The following is a 15578-nucleotide window of genomic DNA, read 5'->3' as shown; positions in this document are numbered from 1 at the left end:
TGAAACCAACATTACAGATACTAAAAAGACATGTTATTTGGGGGCGCTTTTCTCTGCACTCAAGGACATTTTACAATTAAAAGAAACAGTACAACAATGAAATCACTTGAACAGAAAGAGCAAAATGCAGCTCATAGAATAAACAATTGCCAACAAATGTGTTGTGATTTGAAACGCTGGAGTGAATTGATATTTCAGAGTTGAGATCAGTGGTGGGAAGTAACGAAGTACTTAAGTACAATTTTCGTGTATCTGTACTTTACTTAAGTAGATTTAATAATGGCTACTTTCTACTTTTACTCCACTACATTTTACAGTAAGTATCTGTACTTTATACTTCACTACATTTCTACAAAACTGTCGCGTTACTCGTTACATCCAAATCGCGTTGTGCTTTTTTTCCGTTAAAATGTGAAGTTCAGGGACTTAAGGTGGCGCCGTAAAATCCGAGCAATAACGTAACTTACGTGTCTGTTGTCACCCATCGCCTCCACCTTTACTCGCACGCGGAGCTCCAGACATGCGCAGTGGTTTCCTCTGAGCGAGTCTAATCATCAGTAATATAATAGCTGCATAAATTGATATGGCTACATGTAAAATCAGCAGCGCTTTGCTTTCACAGACGGTGGGACTTTGTCCAACTTTTAGCGTCACTTGGAAGGAAAGCTTAAAGAAAGGTAAGATCTGTGGACGTGATGCTAGCTAAGCTAGCTGTACAGAGACACATGTTGCATCTGCGATATGGGACAACGCTGGTACATTCAGGAACGATCCGATTCTTGTGGACTGATCTTTACTGATTACATTTATTTAAGCTATAAGTATTTAATAACTAGTTTTTTATGGGAATGTGGATCTTTCAGATCAATTTGAGAAGCAATTTTGATAAGTAAAGTAAATTTTTTTGTGTCACGTAGCGCGGGGTGCTGGTCTTGACTACAACTCTGCTACGTGGCTCCTTGGTTGCCTGTCCTCCCCCACCCACCTTCTTTCCATCCCCTTTCTGTTGGATTTCTTTAAAAAATAAATGCCACTAGCAGCAAAAAAAAAAAAAGAAGTTCCTGTTATGTTTGGACATGAGACAAGATGTTTCCATCCCTGAAACTATGATGCATAGAATCACATATCTAAGTCTAAACCATGTTACAGAGAGTAAACATAATAAAAACATGCTTTATCTGTGGCATTGTTCATTAAAATGGCACATTTCTAAAGTATTAAAATTAAATACGATCGGTTCACTTAATGATATTAGCGATTAGGTAACGCATTCAGCAAGCACTTTTACTTTTAATACTTAAGTATTTTTAAAAGCCAGTACTTTAAGTACAAATGCTAATGTGGTAGTTTTACTTTTACTTAAGTACATTTTCTGAGTACTTTCTCCACCACTGGTTGGGATGATAATGAATCGCAGAGACGATGACAGTTTTGGTGCCGTTTAGTTTAAGGATATTTAGGGTGAACCAGGTTTTTATTTCAGAGGTGGAGTCAGAGAAGGTCATGGGTGGAAGAATGGACAAGGGATTAGTGGTGATGTAGCGCTGGGTTTCATCAGCATGACGGTGAAAATCAACATCAGATTCACACAATATAAAGCACCAAGGGAAAAACGTAGATGAAGAGAAGCGGTACCGCAGAGCGGCTGGTACCGCACGGTTTTGCAGCTGAATGGTTGCCATGGAGATTAAAGGATTAATCTAACATGCATGAATGTATCAAGGAAAGGAATAACATCATAACATGTAGAAAGATCGAAGCTCATATTACTGCCACTTGCACAGGAAAATATTTTTTATAGGTGAAAAACTAAATGTAATTGATTTAATAAGCAGCCATATGTGTTACGACTGAGGTGAGGAGTTCAGGAAACTGAACATTTCCTCTGAGGTCAGGGTGAAGCGAACATCTCCATCAGCAGAACTCGTCCATCGTTGCTGCATCTTCAGCTCACTGGCCTGACTGCTGCCACCTGGTGGGCTGCAGAGACATGGCAGCACAGTTACTGAGGGGTTTCTACAGCTCAACATGTGCAGGAGCTCTGCAGCGAGGAATACCTGGTAGGTGAGGAAGGTGACACTCAGTACAGCAGCAGGAGAACCAGACAGAAGATAAAAACTGGTGTAAACACTGAAAGTGAACCAGAATCAGACAATTATCAGGAGAACAAGTGAGCTAGCTGGTGACTTCAGCTGGAGCAGATCTTCTCCTCCTCTGCATATAACCACCTGTGAGACGAAGGTTCCCATCTGTGGTTCTTTCTGGTTCCACTCTTGGTTCTGGAAACACGAAGCAGAGGGAGATTATTGGCTGGATGAACCATTTATGACTTTGTATTTTTATGATTTAAAGAACTTTGGACTGCCTTGTTGCTGAAATGTGCTATACAAACAAATTTGATTGATTGATGTGAAATCAGGACCGATAGCAACCTCTGGTTTATTTAGCATTGACAGACTGTTGTTCCTTTGGAAATTTGGAAAATCCAACATTTTTCCATAATTGTCCGGACCGGAAGGAAAATTAAAGCGAACCTTCAAATGCTGCTAGAGGAACCTGCTATCTTCCTCTACCAGCCTGACATGTTCAGGCTGGTAGAGGCTGAACATGTCTCTACCAGCCTGAGACCCAGTTAGAGAAGAAGTGCCACTGTTTGACTCACCTAAACAGTTGAGTTTGACGGTTTCAGTTGAAAATACTTTAAAAAACCGACATTCCCTGACAGAAGATACTCGCTTAATGCAGCGATTATAGATCAGAGACATTTCTTGCTGGGATGTCTCTGTGTTTCTTTCCATTGAAACAGCAGAGCCACAGCCCAGCCATTTGCAGATAATCTCTGTGTGGTTCGGGGTCCACTCATTGTGTTCCGAAAGCGTTCCCAGTCGCCATTTTCCCTCCTGTTTTATCTGGAGTCTACCTTCACAACGCCTGGGTCCCTCCACCAACCTCAACGGTTCTAAAGAGAAAGCAGAAAGTCATCAGCAAAACATGGAGCAGAAATTAAATCAACAGTATCTGTGGCTCCTCCTCTACCTGAGCAGGTGAGTCCAACAGCTTTTCCAGGTGAGCAGGAGTTTCTGGCTGAGTCGGACCTTCTACAGTCCAGGAGAGAAGACTCATTTCCTCCACACTGGAACTGTGGCGTCCATGTTGGAGCCTCCACCTCTCCATAGAGCCCTCCCGTTAGGACTGTAGGAGACCCACAGTGAAACTCCCTACACACCACCTCTGCTTCCTGGTGGTCAAAGTCAGCTTCACACACTGAAGACCAGCTCTGGTTAGACTGGTCAGACTGGGAGACCTTCACCTCCAGTCTGCCTGAACAGCCATCTCCCCCATTCACCAATTTGACAGACTCTGCAGAGACAAAGAAAATATTTTATCCACAATGCTGTGCATGAACGGTTTCTGCTGACCATTACTGTGCTGACCAAGGCCAGGGAACCCGAAAGCTCTCTGGCTTTAAGAGCTGAGAGCTGTGTGGGCCCTCAGAGAGCCCCCAGGAAACCCACACAGAGTGGTGGTCCATGAAGCCACAGCGGTCAGGGAGAACCCGGGCCGGCCAAGCAAAACCCGGCACCCAGAGATCCACCGCTCCATCCAGGCAAAACCCAAATCCCTTGACCTCAAACCCTATTCCACCCCATCGTCCTCGACTCCAGTGCTACCGTTTGTCTGGAAGTGAATGGATCCTAACCTTTGACATCATAGGGACTCCCCAACTGTGTGAAAATCCCTTCTTCATAGGAGCACATGATGCCCATTGGTTAATGGTAACAATTCAGGGATTCCCAGTTCCCTGCTGGTCTGGTTGGTTTTTTGTGTGCAGTTCAGTCCTTGTTCTCCATGCGGCTGTGGTGGGTTTCCAACACTGCACTCACATTATCTTTGTAGGAGTTATGGCACTTCACATCATGCCAAGCAAACCACACTGCTGGTGAATTTTTGGAACATCATTGTGAGGGATTAGCTTTAGAAAATTATGCAAACTTTACACAATTGGAGATAAAATAGACCAGGACTAAGAGCTGGACTATAAATCAATGACAATATATATCGAGGTAGGTACATGATTAATGTCAGTAGATTATATGTCTAGTGGAATATTCAATAATTTCATTGAACTCTGATCCAGAATCGCACAGCATTCTGGGGAATGTAGGCAGAAGAAAGACATTAGCTGCTCAACGTCTCACAGTTAGCTAAGCTAGGCTGCTGAAATCTTCACTCACTCTTTGGTTATCTAGAAACAACCTGTTGAGTAACTTGTGTAGCAGCAGTTTCAAATTTCACCATTGAGCCTCATGACTGCTTGAAATTAAAACAACAACATGGAGGAAGCAGGAAATGTTTGGTAGTATTTCAGATTTTTAAAATCAAAAAAACAAATCAATAATTATCCATAATGACCGATATGAAACGCCATATCGTCCAACTCTACCGGGACTTTGGAACAGACTCTTAGCTAACGCCAAACATCACCAACCTGACAGGAGGAGACACACAGGAGTGTGAAGACGTAAAAGTGATGCCGTCACTTCTGAGATAAAACCAGTCAAGAAGAACTGGTCACATTCACTGGTCAAGAGAAGACCAGTTAATATGGTCTTCCCTTGACGTCTTCTCAGACGTTCTAAAACTGTAAGTTTTAGTTTACTGATTTATTTGACCTGTCAGGAAATTTGATTCCTTACATTTAACAAAGGTTAAATGATGAAACTGAGACCCAGATCCAGTCTTCACATAGCTCAGCATCTCAGTCAGACTCAGCAGTGAGGAAGAGGTTGATGTTTGTGACAGACTTACCTGAGCAGGTGAACCATGCAGAACCAAAACTTTTTTCTTTTTTTGCACAGTCCTTGAGATCAGATCCAGACAGAAGACACTCTGAGGTGATCATCCATACAGGGATTAAAGATGAAGGCTCATGATCTCTAGCTGAAACAGCTGAGCCACAGTCCAGCTGTCTGCAGATAATTGAAGCTTCTTTCAGGTCATAATTAAAACCTTCGATTTCAACTGGTCTCCATTCTCCCAGATTCAACTCCCATTGACCGTCACAGCGTCTGGATCCTCCCACCAACCTGATGGACTCTGAACAGAAACCAGACAGAAGATTCATCATTTTACTGTTGAACAAACTAAGTTTGATTTTGAACTCAAGTCTAGAACTGAACAAACCTTTCAGGCTGCGGGTTTCATCTGCATGAACACCTGGGACAAATGTCAGGAAGGAGAATCAGAGATGAGACGATCAGGATCTGAACCACAGTGAGATTTTCCTTTTCTGGTCATTTATCTCTCCTATCTCAGTACATTTCAGCACAACACATCTCATTAGCAACAACAGAAGACTCTGCCTTCAAAAAAAGGGAAAGCAGCTGCAGACAGAGGCTGAACTTTGGATGATATTTCTTGCATGACTTTGCTGAACTGAGCCAAACATTGTTTAATGTTGCTGTTTAATCAGCTACTTGAACAGCACAGCCACAGCAGGAGCACCATCAGGGTCTGGTCCATGTTCAACAAGAGGCTCCGAAAGGAAGACGTTGGTTTCTGTCTGTCTGTGTTTCCAGCTTTTATTTCAGATCTGAGCTGTGAATCAGAAAGAAACAAAAACAATTAGAGCTGAAGCAGCCTCGTAGGGCCCTGGCAGCTCAGCGCCGCTCCGGCCTCATGGCGGCCGCCTGTTCTGCCACCCCGTTCCTGTAGAACCGTCTCACAACATATTCGACTAGGCAATTTGGCGAACCTTCAAAACAGCCTTCATTCCAGGTCAGTACGAGTCCAGCAGCAGGTCTTTAAAGTTAGGATGGAAACCAAGACAGGAGTTATTATCACTTCCTGATTTATGGCGAGAACTTCCTGTAGGATTTTTAACATGTCGAGTGGTTATCAAGGTTGTTATCAAGAGTTAGTGGATGCATTTTAAATGTTATTCATCCACTGCGGTGCTGGAGGAGACACCAAATAATATGAGTGGGCGGGGCTTAAGAGGTGTCATTAATGCACCACACCAGTGTTCAGCAGTACTTCCTGATGACGCACAAAAAATTGGACTGGTTTGTTTATCAGGAAAACATGAATGTTGGGGGCGTACTCGAATTCCAATATAATCCTATTGGCCTGTTTAGAGGTTAACAAAGGTCATTGACATTCAGTTTGGTGTAATTCGGATGATACATGTGTTATTTAGAGCCAACCGTATGCGTACAGCATTCAGCCACCAGCCAGTGACGAGAGGACTCAGCATCATGTTATTGCTGACCTTTATGAATCAAAGAGTAAAAGGAAGACACCCGTCAGCACCCGTCCTGTTTAAGGGGGGCGGGGCTAATGTGATGTCACCAAGTGACCATGTGATCAGCGCAGCTCGGTAATGACACACAGTGGAAGTTTTTACACCTTGATGTTTTATGGTCATATTTTGCTCTGCTGCAGCCAAAAGATTTTGATAACTTTTGATCCTCAAAGCCTCAAGACTGTGCTGAGTGATTCTAAAGTCTGCATGTGAAAAGCTGTAGGAGGATTTCGCTCAGATACAACATGTCCAAACGAGACAAAAGATGGCTTTGATCCAAAATGGCCGACTTCCTGTTGTGTATTGACCATGTCTCCGAGAGACTTTTCTTGTAGGTCTTGGCATGATATATGTGCAGCAAATTTTACAGGACAGGACAGGGTTAGATGACACCAGAATATGACCACATAGGATTGTCATCCAACATGGAAGACTCATATCAGTCTTGATGCAACTCAGCCTGAAAGTTATTGGATTTTGTTTGGTCAAGTTTGCTGTATGGCCACGCCCCGTAAACATGCTCAAAAACTCAACATTTTGATAACTTTTAATCTCCCATCCCTTAACTGCATACTAACAGAAAATGAAGTTGAAAGCTCAAAATCCAAGGAGTTTGTAAAAGTGAGTAAACATGAAAATAGCCAAACATTACCCTTTGACCTAAAATGGCTGCCTTCCTGTACTTCTCCAAGAGACTTTTTTCCCCCCCAAAGTTTGGTGAGTTTCGCTAGATTGGCAGAATATAATAAGAAACCTTTTGATTACAAAATACCTTCTTAGCTCTTTCACTGCTCTGGTCTATGGAAGAAGCAGCTTTTTCTAGTTTTATCAGCTGCTGATTTGTAGATAAACAGCAGAATCTGAAAAGATAATTTCAGAATATTGAGTTACTGAGCTGATGTTGGTTGCTTCAGTTCTGGGTTATGAAGAATGTAAAGGAAGAAATTATTAGGTCATAACACTGGAATGAGAAATGTCAATGTTTTCTAAAATGGGAGTTCAGCTGAGGTGCTGAACTGGAGGCCTTGGTTGCTTTAGGCAGCTTTCCCTGGGAGGAGACTCGTGGGCAGAGCCAGAACCCACTGAGAAAATAGGGTGTTACACAAAAACCAGCCAATCTCACGTCAGTGATCCAGTGCCTTGAGGCATCTAGGGATAGAACCAGTCCAGACTCGTCATGTCCCAACAGAACAAATGTTCTGGTTTCTGCTTGATGGTTGAATCCCTGAACCAACATCCAAACGCTCCGTTTCTTACAGTAACGCCCTGACTGAGTAGTTTAACTCAGGAAGGAGTGGAGATTTCCCCCATGCAGAGGTTGTTGGTGCATAAAGATAATCAGGTTTCAGCATTTTCTGTCCACTGATCCCGAGTTGGTGAGCCCTCAAACGCTGCCGTCCATCTCTTCCTGATCAAATAACTTTCTCTCAGTCCAATCATTCACAAATAGTTCAAGATAGTTCAGTTCCTGAACAACATGGCGAGATGAGAGGCTGCAGAAACGCAGCCAGAGCCTGTAAAATTTTACCAGGCAGCACCAAGCACAGGGAGGAGACACATAAACACAACGCAAGAGAGAAAAACTCTGCTGAGGAAGGGAAACAGACCTGCAGAGAGACGGGTCTTCATGTGTTCAGGCAGTTCGGATCAACATACCTGCAGCCGTCCGTGGAAACGCTCCGTCTGCTCAGGCTGGAACTCTGAGCTCACATCAGCAGCTGCAGGCTCCGCCTCCTCCCGTCCCATCCTGGCACCTTCTGCTGCTCTGCATCTGGACAGTTCCCATTTATTGTCAGCATTGCCAGGTAAATCCATTTAGGTCTCATCATAAAGGTCGTTTCTGTAGGTGTGAAAATTGTCCTGGGAGTTGTTGGATCCAGCAATGGGAGAAACAAAAAAAGAAACAAACAGCAGCTGGAAGCTAAAGGAAAAAGAAAAAACTCTGAATCCCAGAAAAGGCTCAACAATCAGATGAAGAAAGCTGCTGGTTCTGTTCTGGTTCTGTTCAGGGACGACTGTAGACTCTTTGGGGATTATGATGCAAAGACTGATTTTACATAAAATTAAGGAAATTACAGAAAAGTGTCTTCCGTCAGAGGTTTCTTCAAAGTAGTTGGAACAGAGACTGCTACAGGAAATGTCCTACCAACAGCCTTCAGCATCTAATTTAACTCTGAAGAATATTGAATTAATAAGTTACATTTAATTTCCTTTTCAGATCAATATTAAATTGAATAAAAGGTTCCAACAAATACTTCCTCCAAAATACCTTCAATTTTATTTTAATCATTTTTAAAACGCTGCCTGAATGAAAACACGACGACTCAGATCCGTTTCATTACAAATTTATTCTGCGCTCAATCCACAAACTAAAATCTTCTACAAATAATCCCTCTGATTCCAGGATAATCTGGACGTTTATTTAGCTTCCAGCTTCATTTGGAGTATCTACAGAGGTTCTCAACCTGTGGCTCGAGGCCCCTGTGAGGGCCGGACGCTGGATCAGTTTAACTCTGCAGCTGGAGGGTCCGGTTCTGATCCAAAACCAGCAGGCAGAAACGACAGATTTAACACAATCAGAGAAAAATCAAAAGCAAAATAAAACCCCAGAGAAGGAAGTTTAAAGTGATTCAGCATCAAAAGGTTTTAGTGCAAACAGAAGAAGAAGAAAACTTCACACTGGCTGCCGGTAAACATCATAAAATCATCTGTTAGACTTCAGACATTCAGCAGAACCTCCCGGTTCCTAAAGGTCCAGAGCAGGAAGGAACCCGCTCTGAACATTCCCAGAAAACTTCTTTATTCCCTTTAAATGCAGTAGGGCCACCTCTGCTGCCCCCTGGTGGCTCGGCAGTGAAAACCTGATCAGATTCTAGTTTCCCTTTCGTTCAGCGATTCATTAAAAGTCGTAAGAGGTCAGAAACTTCACTTACACATTTTAAATCCCATAATTTCAACATAAATAATGAGAACAGATTGGTTAGATTCAGACTCTTCCTGTTGAGCCCATCATCTGAGGCTGGGGGCGGGGCTACACGGCACACCTGGAGCGTGTTACCTGAGAGCTGAATCAGTTTATTACAGACTTTTAAAAGGTCCTGCATCCGTTGGTTCTGTTGGGAGTTACCAGCACCCCTGGTGACAGGTTTCATAAGGAAATGCCGAGTCACTGGTTGCCATGGTGACTCCCTCGCAGCATCAGAACAGTTCTGACCCGTGAACAATCTGGAAAGCAAACTGACTCTGGAAAAAAAAAAGTGCTGGTTTGTTCAGGTAAAGTCCAACTTTCTGTCTGGTTCAAAGACTCTTCTTTGTGGTTCTGAGTGAGTAACGGGTCGGATAGCAGCACATGCTACAGACTCTGTTGCCATGGAGACGCCCCCCTCCACTGGCCGGTTCCAGTAGCGGGTCCGTTACACCTGGACTGTGGGAACGGTTCCCAAAAGGCACTTTGAAGGAAGAATTAACCAGAAACATTAAAAAGCTCAGAGTTCTGACCCGGTTGGGTCCAATCGTGACCCAAACGTGATTCAGATTAAGGCAAAGCGGAGAGTCTGAGCAGCTGCAGGATTCCTGCTCCATTTGTTCTGGGTTTCTGGTCCAGGACCTGAAAACGGGTCGGATCCGATCTCACAGTGTCACACTAGTACCAAACGCTTCGATCACAGCAGAAGAAAAGAGGAAGAAGTCATCAAGTCTCCTCAGCAGGTTCTGGTTTGCAGCTTTAGAGGTTCTGAAGAGGAGGCGAGGGCTGGTTCTGGAGAACCGCGGCTCAGGACCGGAAGACGTGCACGGCCCGGATCACGTACTGCCGGCAGATGGGACACTCGCTCATCCGCTTGCCGCACTTGGTGCAGGTGACCATGTGACCGCACTCCAGCAGGACGCAGTCGATGGGCGAGTCCATGCAGATCTTACAGAGGTTCTCCTCCTGGCCCGGCGCCGGCCCGCCGCCGCCACCTGCAGGAGGACCGGGACAGCGTCAGACATGGAACCATGCAGCGGTTCCCCCGGACCCACAGAACCACACTCACCTGCAGGGTTCACAGAGTTAGCCGCTGAAACAGAAAAACAATGACATCATCAGAGAAGCAGCCAATGGGATTCCGCGATCCAGAAAAACATCAGCTCTGCTAATGATGACTATTTAGCAGAAGCTAATGCTAAATCACTCTAACACAGTGGTTAGCAGAAGCTAATTTTAGTGAAAGCTAATGATGAAGCACCAACTAGAATTCAAATTACATGTTTGCCATTGACAGACAACAAGCTGCAAGTTAATTTTGTCATTATTTCCATGTCTTGTAAAGCCCTTACATACAACATTTACATCTTGTTCTCTACTGTCCATTTTATTTTGTTGCTGTACGTTTCTTGATATACAAAAAGTTATCGGGGGAAAATAAGAGAGAAACTGTATAAACAGTCTTCAACCACTTCAAAATAAGAGCAGGAATATAAAAGATCAGCTGCCTGAAGAATTCTTAATAAAAAATTCAAAATATATATTGAATTGTATTAAACTGAAAATTTACCAAAAAAAGCCAAGAAAATTAGAGCTTTAGAATTTACTCTGAAAATTAATTTGGAGGAAGTAAAGTGCTCGAAATAATTTTAAAGGTAGCAAAAACGGAATTAGCTAAGCCTTTATTACGGAGCTAATTAGGAGCTAACAATTAGCTAATTGCTAAGCTAACATTAGCTCTGCTACCAGAGGGTTAGCATAAGTGTGCCACTGAGGATCACCAATCAAACACTTCCTGCTCAGTTTGGAACAGAACCTGAACCTGATACTGGATCAGAACCATTAGAACCCAGATGTTCTGATGGTGAAACTTGTTGGTCTCTCCTCACCCAGCAGGTTCTGCTGGTCCTGGTACAGCCGGGTCACACGCTCCATCAGCTCCCACTTCTCACAGCAGCCTTTGTAATCCACGAAGTTCCGGGCCAGAATCTCCTTCAGCTGCCGGACGCTCAGGTCCTCGATGTCGTCCACGCTCTTCAGGTCCGACAGCGAGGCCCGGCGCCCCGACACCGGCGCCTCCTCCGGGTCCCAGGCCTGGAAGACATGAGTCGGTTAGCAGAACCGGGTCGGTCAGCGGAACCGGGTCGGACGTCCAGATCTTCTACGGAACTTACCGGGTCGTCGTCCTCCAGCTCAGCATCAGAGGGTGGAGTCTCTGAGTCAGGGGGCGGAGCTTCGGGCTCCGGAGTGGGCGGGGCCGGACTCGATGCATCAGAGGACGAATCAGAAACAGAGATGCGAGGAGTCGGGTCCGGAGGGTCAGAGGTCACGGTGGGAGGCTGGACGATAGGGGTGTCGGGGGCGGAGCTGCCAGAAGGCGAGGACTGCCGACTCAGCACCAGCTCCACCAGCTCCTCCTGGGGGACAGGAAGCACTGGCTTAACTGGAGGGAACCAACACGTCCACAACACCTGCAGCCGCTCTCTGATTGGCTGCTGCTGAAACCACGACGACACGTCACCTTCTCTCTGCACAGGTGGGTGGAGACCTCATGCAGGTGCAGGTAGTCTCTCAGCTCCTTCACCTTCAGCTTCATCAGCTCCGCCCGCTCCAGCATTTTGCCATAGAAACGCTGACAGGTGTGACAGAGGCGTGGCCGCAACCCCTGCTGGGCGGAGCAGCCGCTGCAGTAGTTCTTCTTACAGTCAACACACACATGCTGGGGGACGGGTGGAGACAGGTGGGGACATAAGTGGACAGCAGGAAACTCAGCCAGTTTAACATGAAAAATCAGTAAAATCAGAACTGTCAAACCGAGGCTGCTCCTCCAGAGGGCGCCATTTCACCTGAAACATTTCAGTTTTACTTCAACTAACCGTCAGTTTCAGCTTACACCATTTACCACCTGGAGCAACAAACTCAACTTCCTGCATTTCTAACTTTAATCTGTCTGTTTAACCAAACTCAACAGATCGGCTCCTGAACTCATCGGATCGGCTCCTGAACTCATCAGATCGATTCCTGAACTCATCAGATCGGCTCCTGAACTCATCGGATCGATTCCTGAACTCATCGGATCGATTCCTGAACTCATCAGATCGGCTCCTGAACTCATCAGATCGATTCCTGAACTCATCGGATCGATTCCTGAACTCATCAGATCGGCTCCTGAACTCATCAGATCGATTCCTGAACTCATCAGATCGGCTCCTGAACTCATCGGATCGGCTCCTGAACTCATCGGATCGGCTCCTGAACTCATCGGATCGGCTCCTGAACTCATCGGATCGGCTCCTGAACTCATCAGATCGATTCCTGAACTCATCAGATCGATTCCTGAACTCGTCAGATCGGCTCCTGAACTCATCAGATCGGCTCCTGCATTGAGAGTCCATGAGGTTCAGGAGAAAAACCCTCCAGACTGCAACTGATGGGGGCGGAGTTACCTTCCTGGCAGGTGTGTCGAAGGAGCCGCCGCAGGCCTTACAGGTGTGCTCAGGTGGAGGCGGAGACGGCTGGGAGTTGAAGGCCGAGTTGGTGTAGGACTGGTGTCTCCTGTCAGCTCGGCCTGACGGGTCCACATCCGTGGAGTCCATGCAGAGCCAGTTACAGCAGCAGGCAAACATCCTGACCACAACAAGCAGAACCGTTAGCCCGACCCGGGGGGTCACAGATCTGGACCGGACTCCTGGTCCAGAACCATGAAGCACTCACGTTATTCCGTACACAGGAAGCCTGACCAGAAATGTGTCATCAGCTGCATAGGAACCAAAAACGAGGTGGGAACAATCCCAACGCAGAGCTTCCCTCAGAGCATTATCAGCCTGGCGAGCTCCAGGCTCCATTCTCCCCCCAAACCCCCGCCAGGCTTAACTCACAAATTATGATGCCTGCTTTCACACATCCAAATTCTTGTAACTTAACATTTTTTGACTCAAAAACACGGTGGTCTGCACCGTGGTCTGCACTGCTGGTGGACTGCACTTACACCCCAACCACCAAGCCTGTCGGAAGGGGAAACCCTTCCGACAGGCTTTGACTAGGACTAGGGGCAACCACCTTCATTATGAATCCTGAGCATGAAGCAGGCTAAACAATGCGTAGTTTGGTGTATCCCAGAGTTACTTCAGGAGTTCTGGTTCAACTAAACCCACCGGCGCTGGATTGGTAAACCCATAGTTTCTGACTCTGGATTGAAGAAACTTTTGTGTAAAAAGCCAATCACATTGAAGCAGCAGATCAATACACATCGATAAATTAAACTGGGTCAATGTTAATCAATATTGTTTTCCATCTTGTTGCCATTTGTTTCTAGAGGTCATGGGGGGTCATGTGATATTTGTTTGGTCACGTGACAGAAGAAACGCATCAACCAGCTTCATGCTAACCAAATTAAAACATGATTCTACACGTCTGCATTCAAAACATGTCACAAATCATGATGAGCCTCTACCGTGCTTTATAAGTAGATTGTCTGACCTCTGACCCCCCCTGTTAATTTTTAGTTACTATTGTTTCTGTTTATTCTGTCATGTTTTAGACGTATTACTTTACTGTCCCTGGTTTTGTCATAGGAGCTTGAATCTTACCGTTTGTCAGTCAAACCTTTTGTCAGACAAAGATGGCAACTTTCAAACAAATTAGTTGCCAAAGAAAAAAGAAAAAGGAAAACTTTAGAAAATTTGGAAACTATCAATCTAAAGATTTTAGATGATTTCAGAGAAACCTGAAGGGAAAGGAGTATAAGGCTGACCTTTGGACGCGATTCTGTTTTAATATTTGCTCTCAGGACTCATTTATGAGAGATAAAATATTTTACTTCAACTATAGTTCCGACTTTTATTACAACTGAAAGACCTTTATCGCTTCCATTAAGCACACCGATATCTCTTATGTGAATTTATTTACATAACTTAATGGCAGGAGCCCATATTACATAGTTGAACAAGAAATATCACTTCTATTTATTGGTTATAAAATTCCTTATAAGTTTTTGTTTTTTTTAATTAATAGTAATTTTGTGAAATCTAATAAAAACAGATTTATAAAGTGGGATTTTACAGGAATTCCCCGTTCATTACCATACAGGCTGAAACGGCTGCTGTCATTAAATATAAAAGCAGATCCGTTTTACCGCAAACTGGTTTTGTTTACAGATGACGTCACGCTAAACCACTGAGAGAAAACTTTTACTTTCATTTTTTTAAACAGAAACCGAACATTTGACAAGACCTTTTAAAAACGAATACACCTAATGAAGTCAAAAATGTCCTTGGATAAATTCGGCTTGATATTTTAACGAAGATTATCATTATTTAGTAATTATTATGCAACACTTATATCCATCTAAAGCTGATGGAGGAAACTTAATACAAAAATGTTATTGTTTTACCTTAATTTCAAGTTTTATTTAAGCCGAATTATAACATATCCGCATCTTATCAGTCCTAAGTCAGTATGAACGTTTTACGTGAACAAACTTTTTACCGAAAGAACAAAATATTTAATGGAGTATTCTCTCAATGAAGTCCGGCTGGTGAGTCTGGAAATTACCCCAGGCTGCTAACAGGCTAACGCCAGGCTAATTAAACAAGTTTATAAACACCGAAGAAGAAGAAAACCGACTCAAAACAATAAAGAAGACTAACTTAGATCAGAGTCGGGGCGGTTTTAAAGTAACCTAGTTAAGATTAATAATAAAAAAGAAGCTTAAACCGAAATGCTTACCTGTTGGAGACAGGAAAGCCACCGCTAACAGTCTGCCTTGGCTAACTCAAGCGACTATTTAATGCTTTTAACTTGAACTAACCAGCAGTCTGAGCCTCAGGACGGGAATTGGTTAACGAGACTAGTTAGCATGACGAGCTTTGAACACGGAGGAGCTCAAACAATAAAGTCAAAGTGAAGGCAACGAGATAAGAGCAGAACCAGGAAGTTTTTAACCACGCACGCGCGCGCGCACGCACACACACTAACGCACACCCTGAGGCGTGTGAGTGTGTGTGAATAGGTTATACACACACACACACACACACACACACACACACACACACACACACACACACACACACACGCACGCACGCACACACACACACACACACACACACACACACACACACACACACACACACTGACGCAGTGTTTTTCAGCACTGGTCCTCAAGTCACACTGCCATGCATGTTAGGCAATCCCCTGCTTCAGAACTCAAATTTCAATTGATGACCAGCAGGGTTTTGCTGAATTGTAATCATCTGAATGGGATGTGTTGAAGCAGGGGAACATCTAAAACATGCAGGTCAGTGTGCCTCG

The 15578-nt window shown here is 44.4% G+C and overlaps 2 protein-coding genes across 5 annotated transcripts; both read right to left on the bottom strand.

Annotated features, from left to right (window-relative positions):
• Positions 1 to 11: 11 nt before the first annotated feature.
• Positions 12 to 8080, bottom strand: LOC103475289 (scavenger receptor cysteine-rich type 1 protein M130-like). Of its 3 annotated transcripts, none has more exons than XM_081614172.1 (9): positions 7961 to 8080; positions 5478 to 5598; positions 5185 to 5217; positions 4810 to 5097; positions 3037 to 3360; positions 2663 to 2959; positions 2229 to 2279; positions 2058 to 2130; positions 12 to 1980 (listed from the first exon to the last, which is right to left on the bottom strand). In XM_081614172.1, exons 1-8 carry the CDS (start codon positions 8048 to 8050, stop codon positions 2081 to 2083), a joined length of 1254 nt encoding a protein of 417 aa, XP_081470298.1. In that variant the 5' UTR covers positions 8051 to 8080; the 3' UTR covers positions 12 to 1980; positions 2058 to 2080. The 3 variants fall into 3 exon arrangements, with proteins under 3 accessions (XP_081470298.1, XP_081470300.1, XP_081470299.1); XM_081614174.1 differs by having other exon boundaries at positions 7912 to 8020; XM_081614173.1 differs by lacking the exon at positions 2058 to 2130 and having other exon boundaries at positions 12 to 2057.
• Positions 8081 to 8633: 553 nt separating this feature from the next.
• Positions 8634 to 15396, bottom strand: rffl (ring finger and FYVE-like domain containing E3 ubiquitin protein ligase). Of its 2 annotated transcripts, none has more exons than XM_008426806.3 (7): positions 14997 to 15396; positions 12716 to 12896; positions 11791 to 11988; positions 11444 to 11686; positions 11159 to 11363; positions 10339 to 10362; positions 8634 to 10264 (listed from the first exon to the last, which is right to left on the bottom strand). In XM_008426806.3, the coding sequence occupies exons 2-7, from the start codon at positions 12893 to 12895 to the stop codon at positions 10077 to 10079; spliced, it is 1038 nt and encodes a 345-aa protein (XP_008425028.1). In that variant the 5' UTR covers position 12896; positions 14997 to 15396; the 3' UTR covers positions 8634 to 10076. The 2 variants fall into 2 exon arrangements, with proteins under 2 accessions (XP_008425028.1, XP_081470292.1); XM_081614166.1 differs by lacking the exon at positions 14997 to 15396 and adding an exon at positions 12984 to 13261.
• Between the last annotated feature and the right edge of the window lie 182 nt (positions 15397 to 15578).

This window comes from Poecilia reticulata, chromosome 13 (assembly GCF_904066995.2).
Source record: "Poecilia reticulata chromosome 13, P_reticulata-male-v2, whole genome shotgun sequence".
NCBI lineage: Eukaryota > Metazoa > Chordata > Actinopteri > Cyprinodontiformes > Poeciliidae > Poecilia > Poecilia reticulata.
This window is presented reverse-complemented; position numbering and strand designations above follow the sequence as displayed.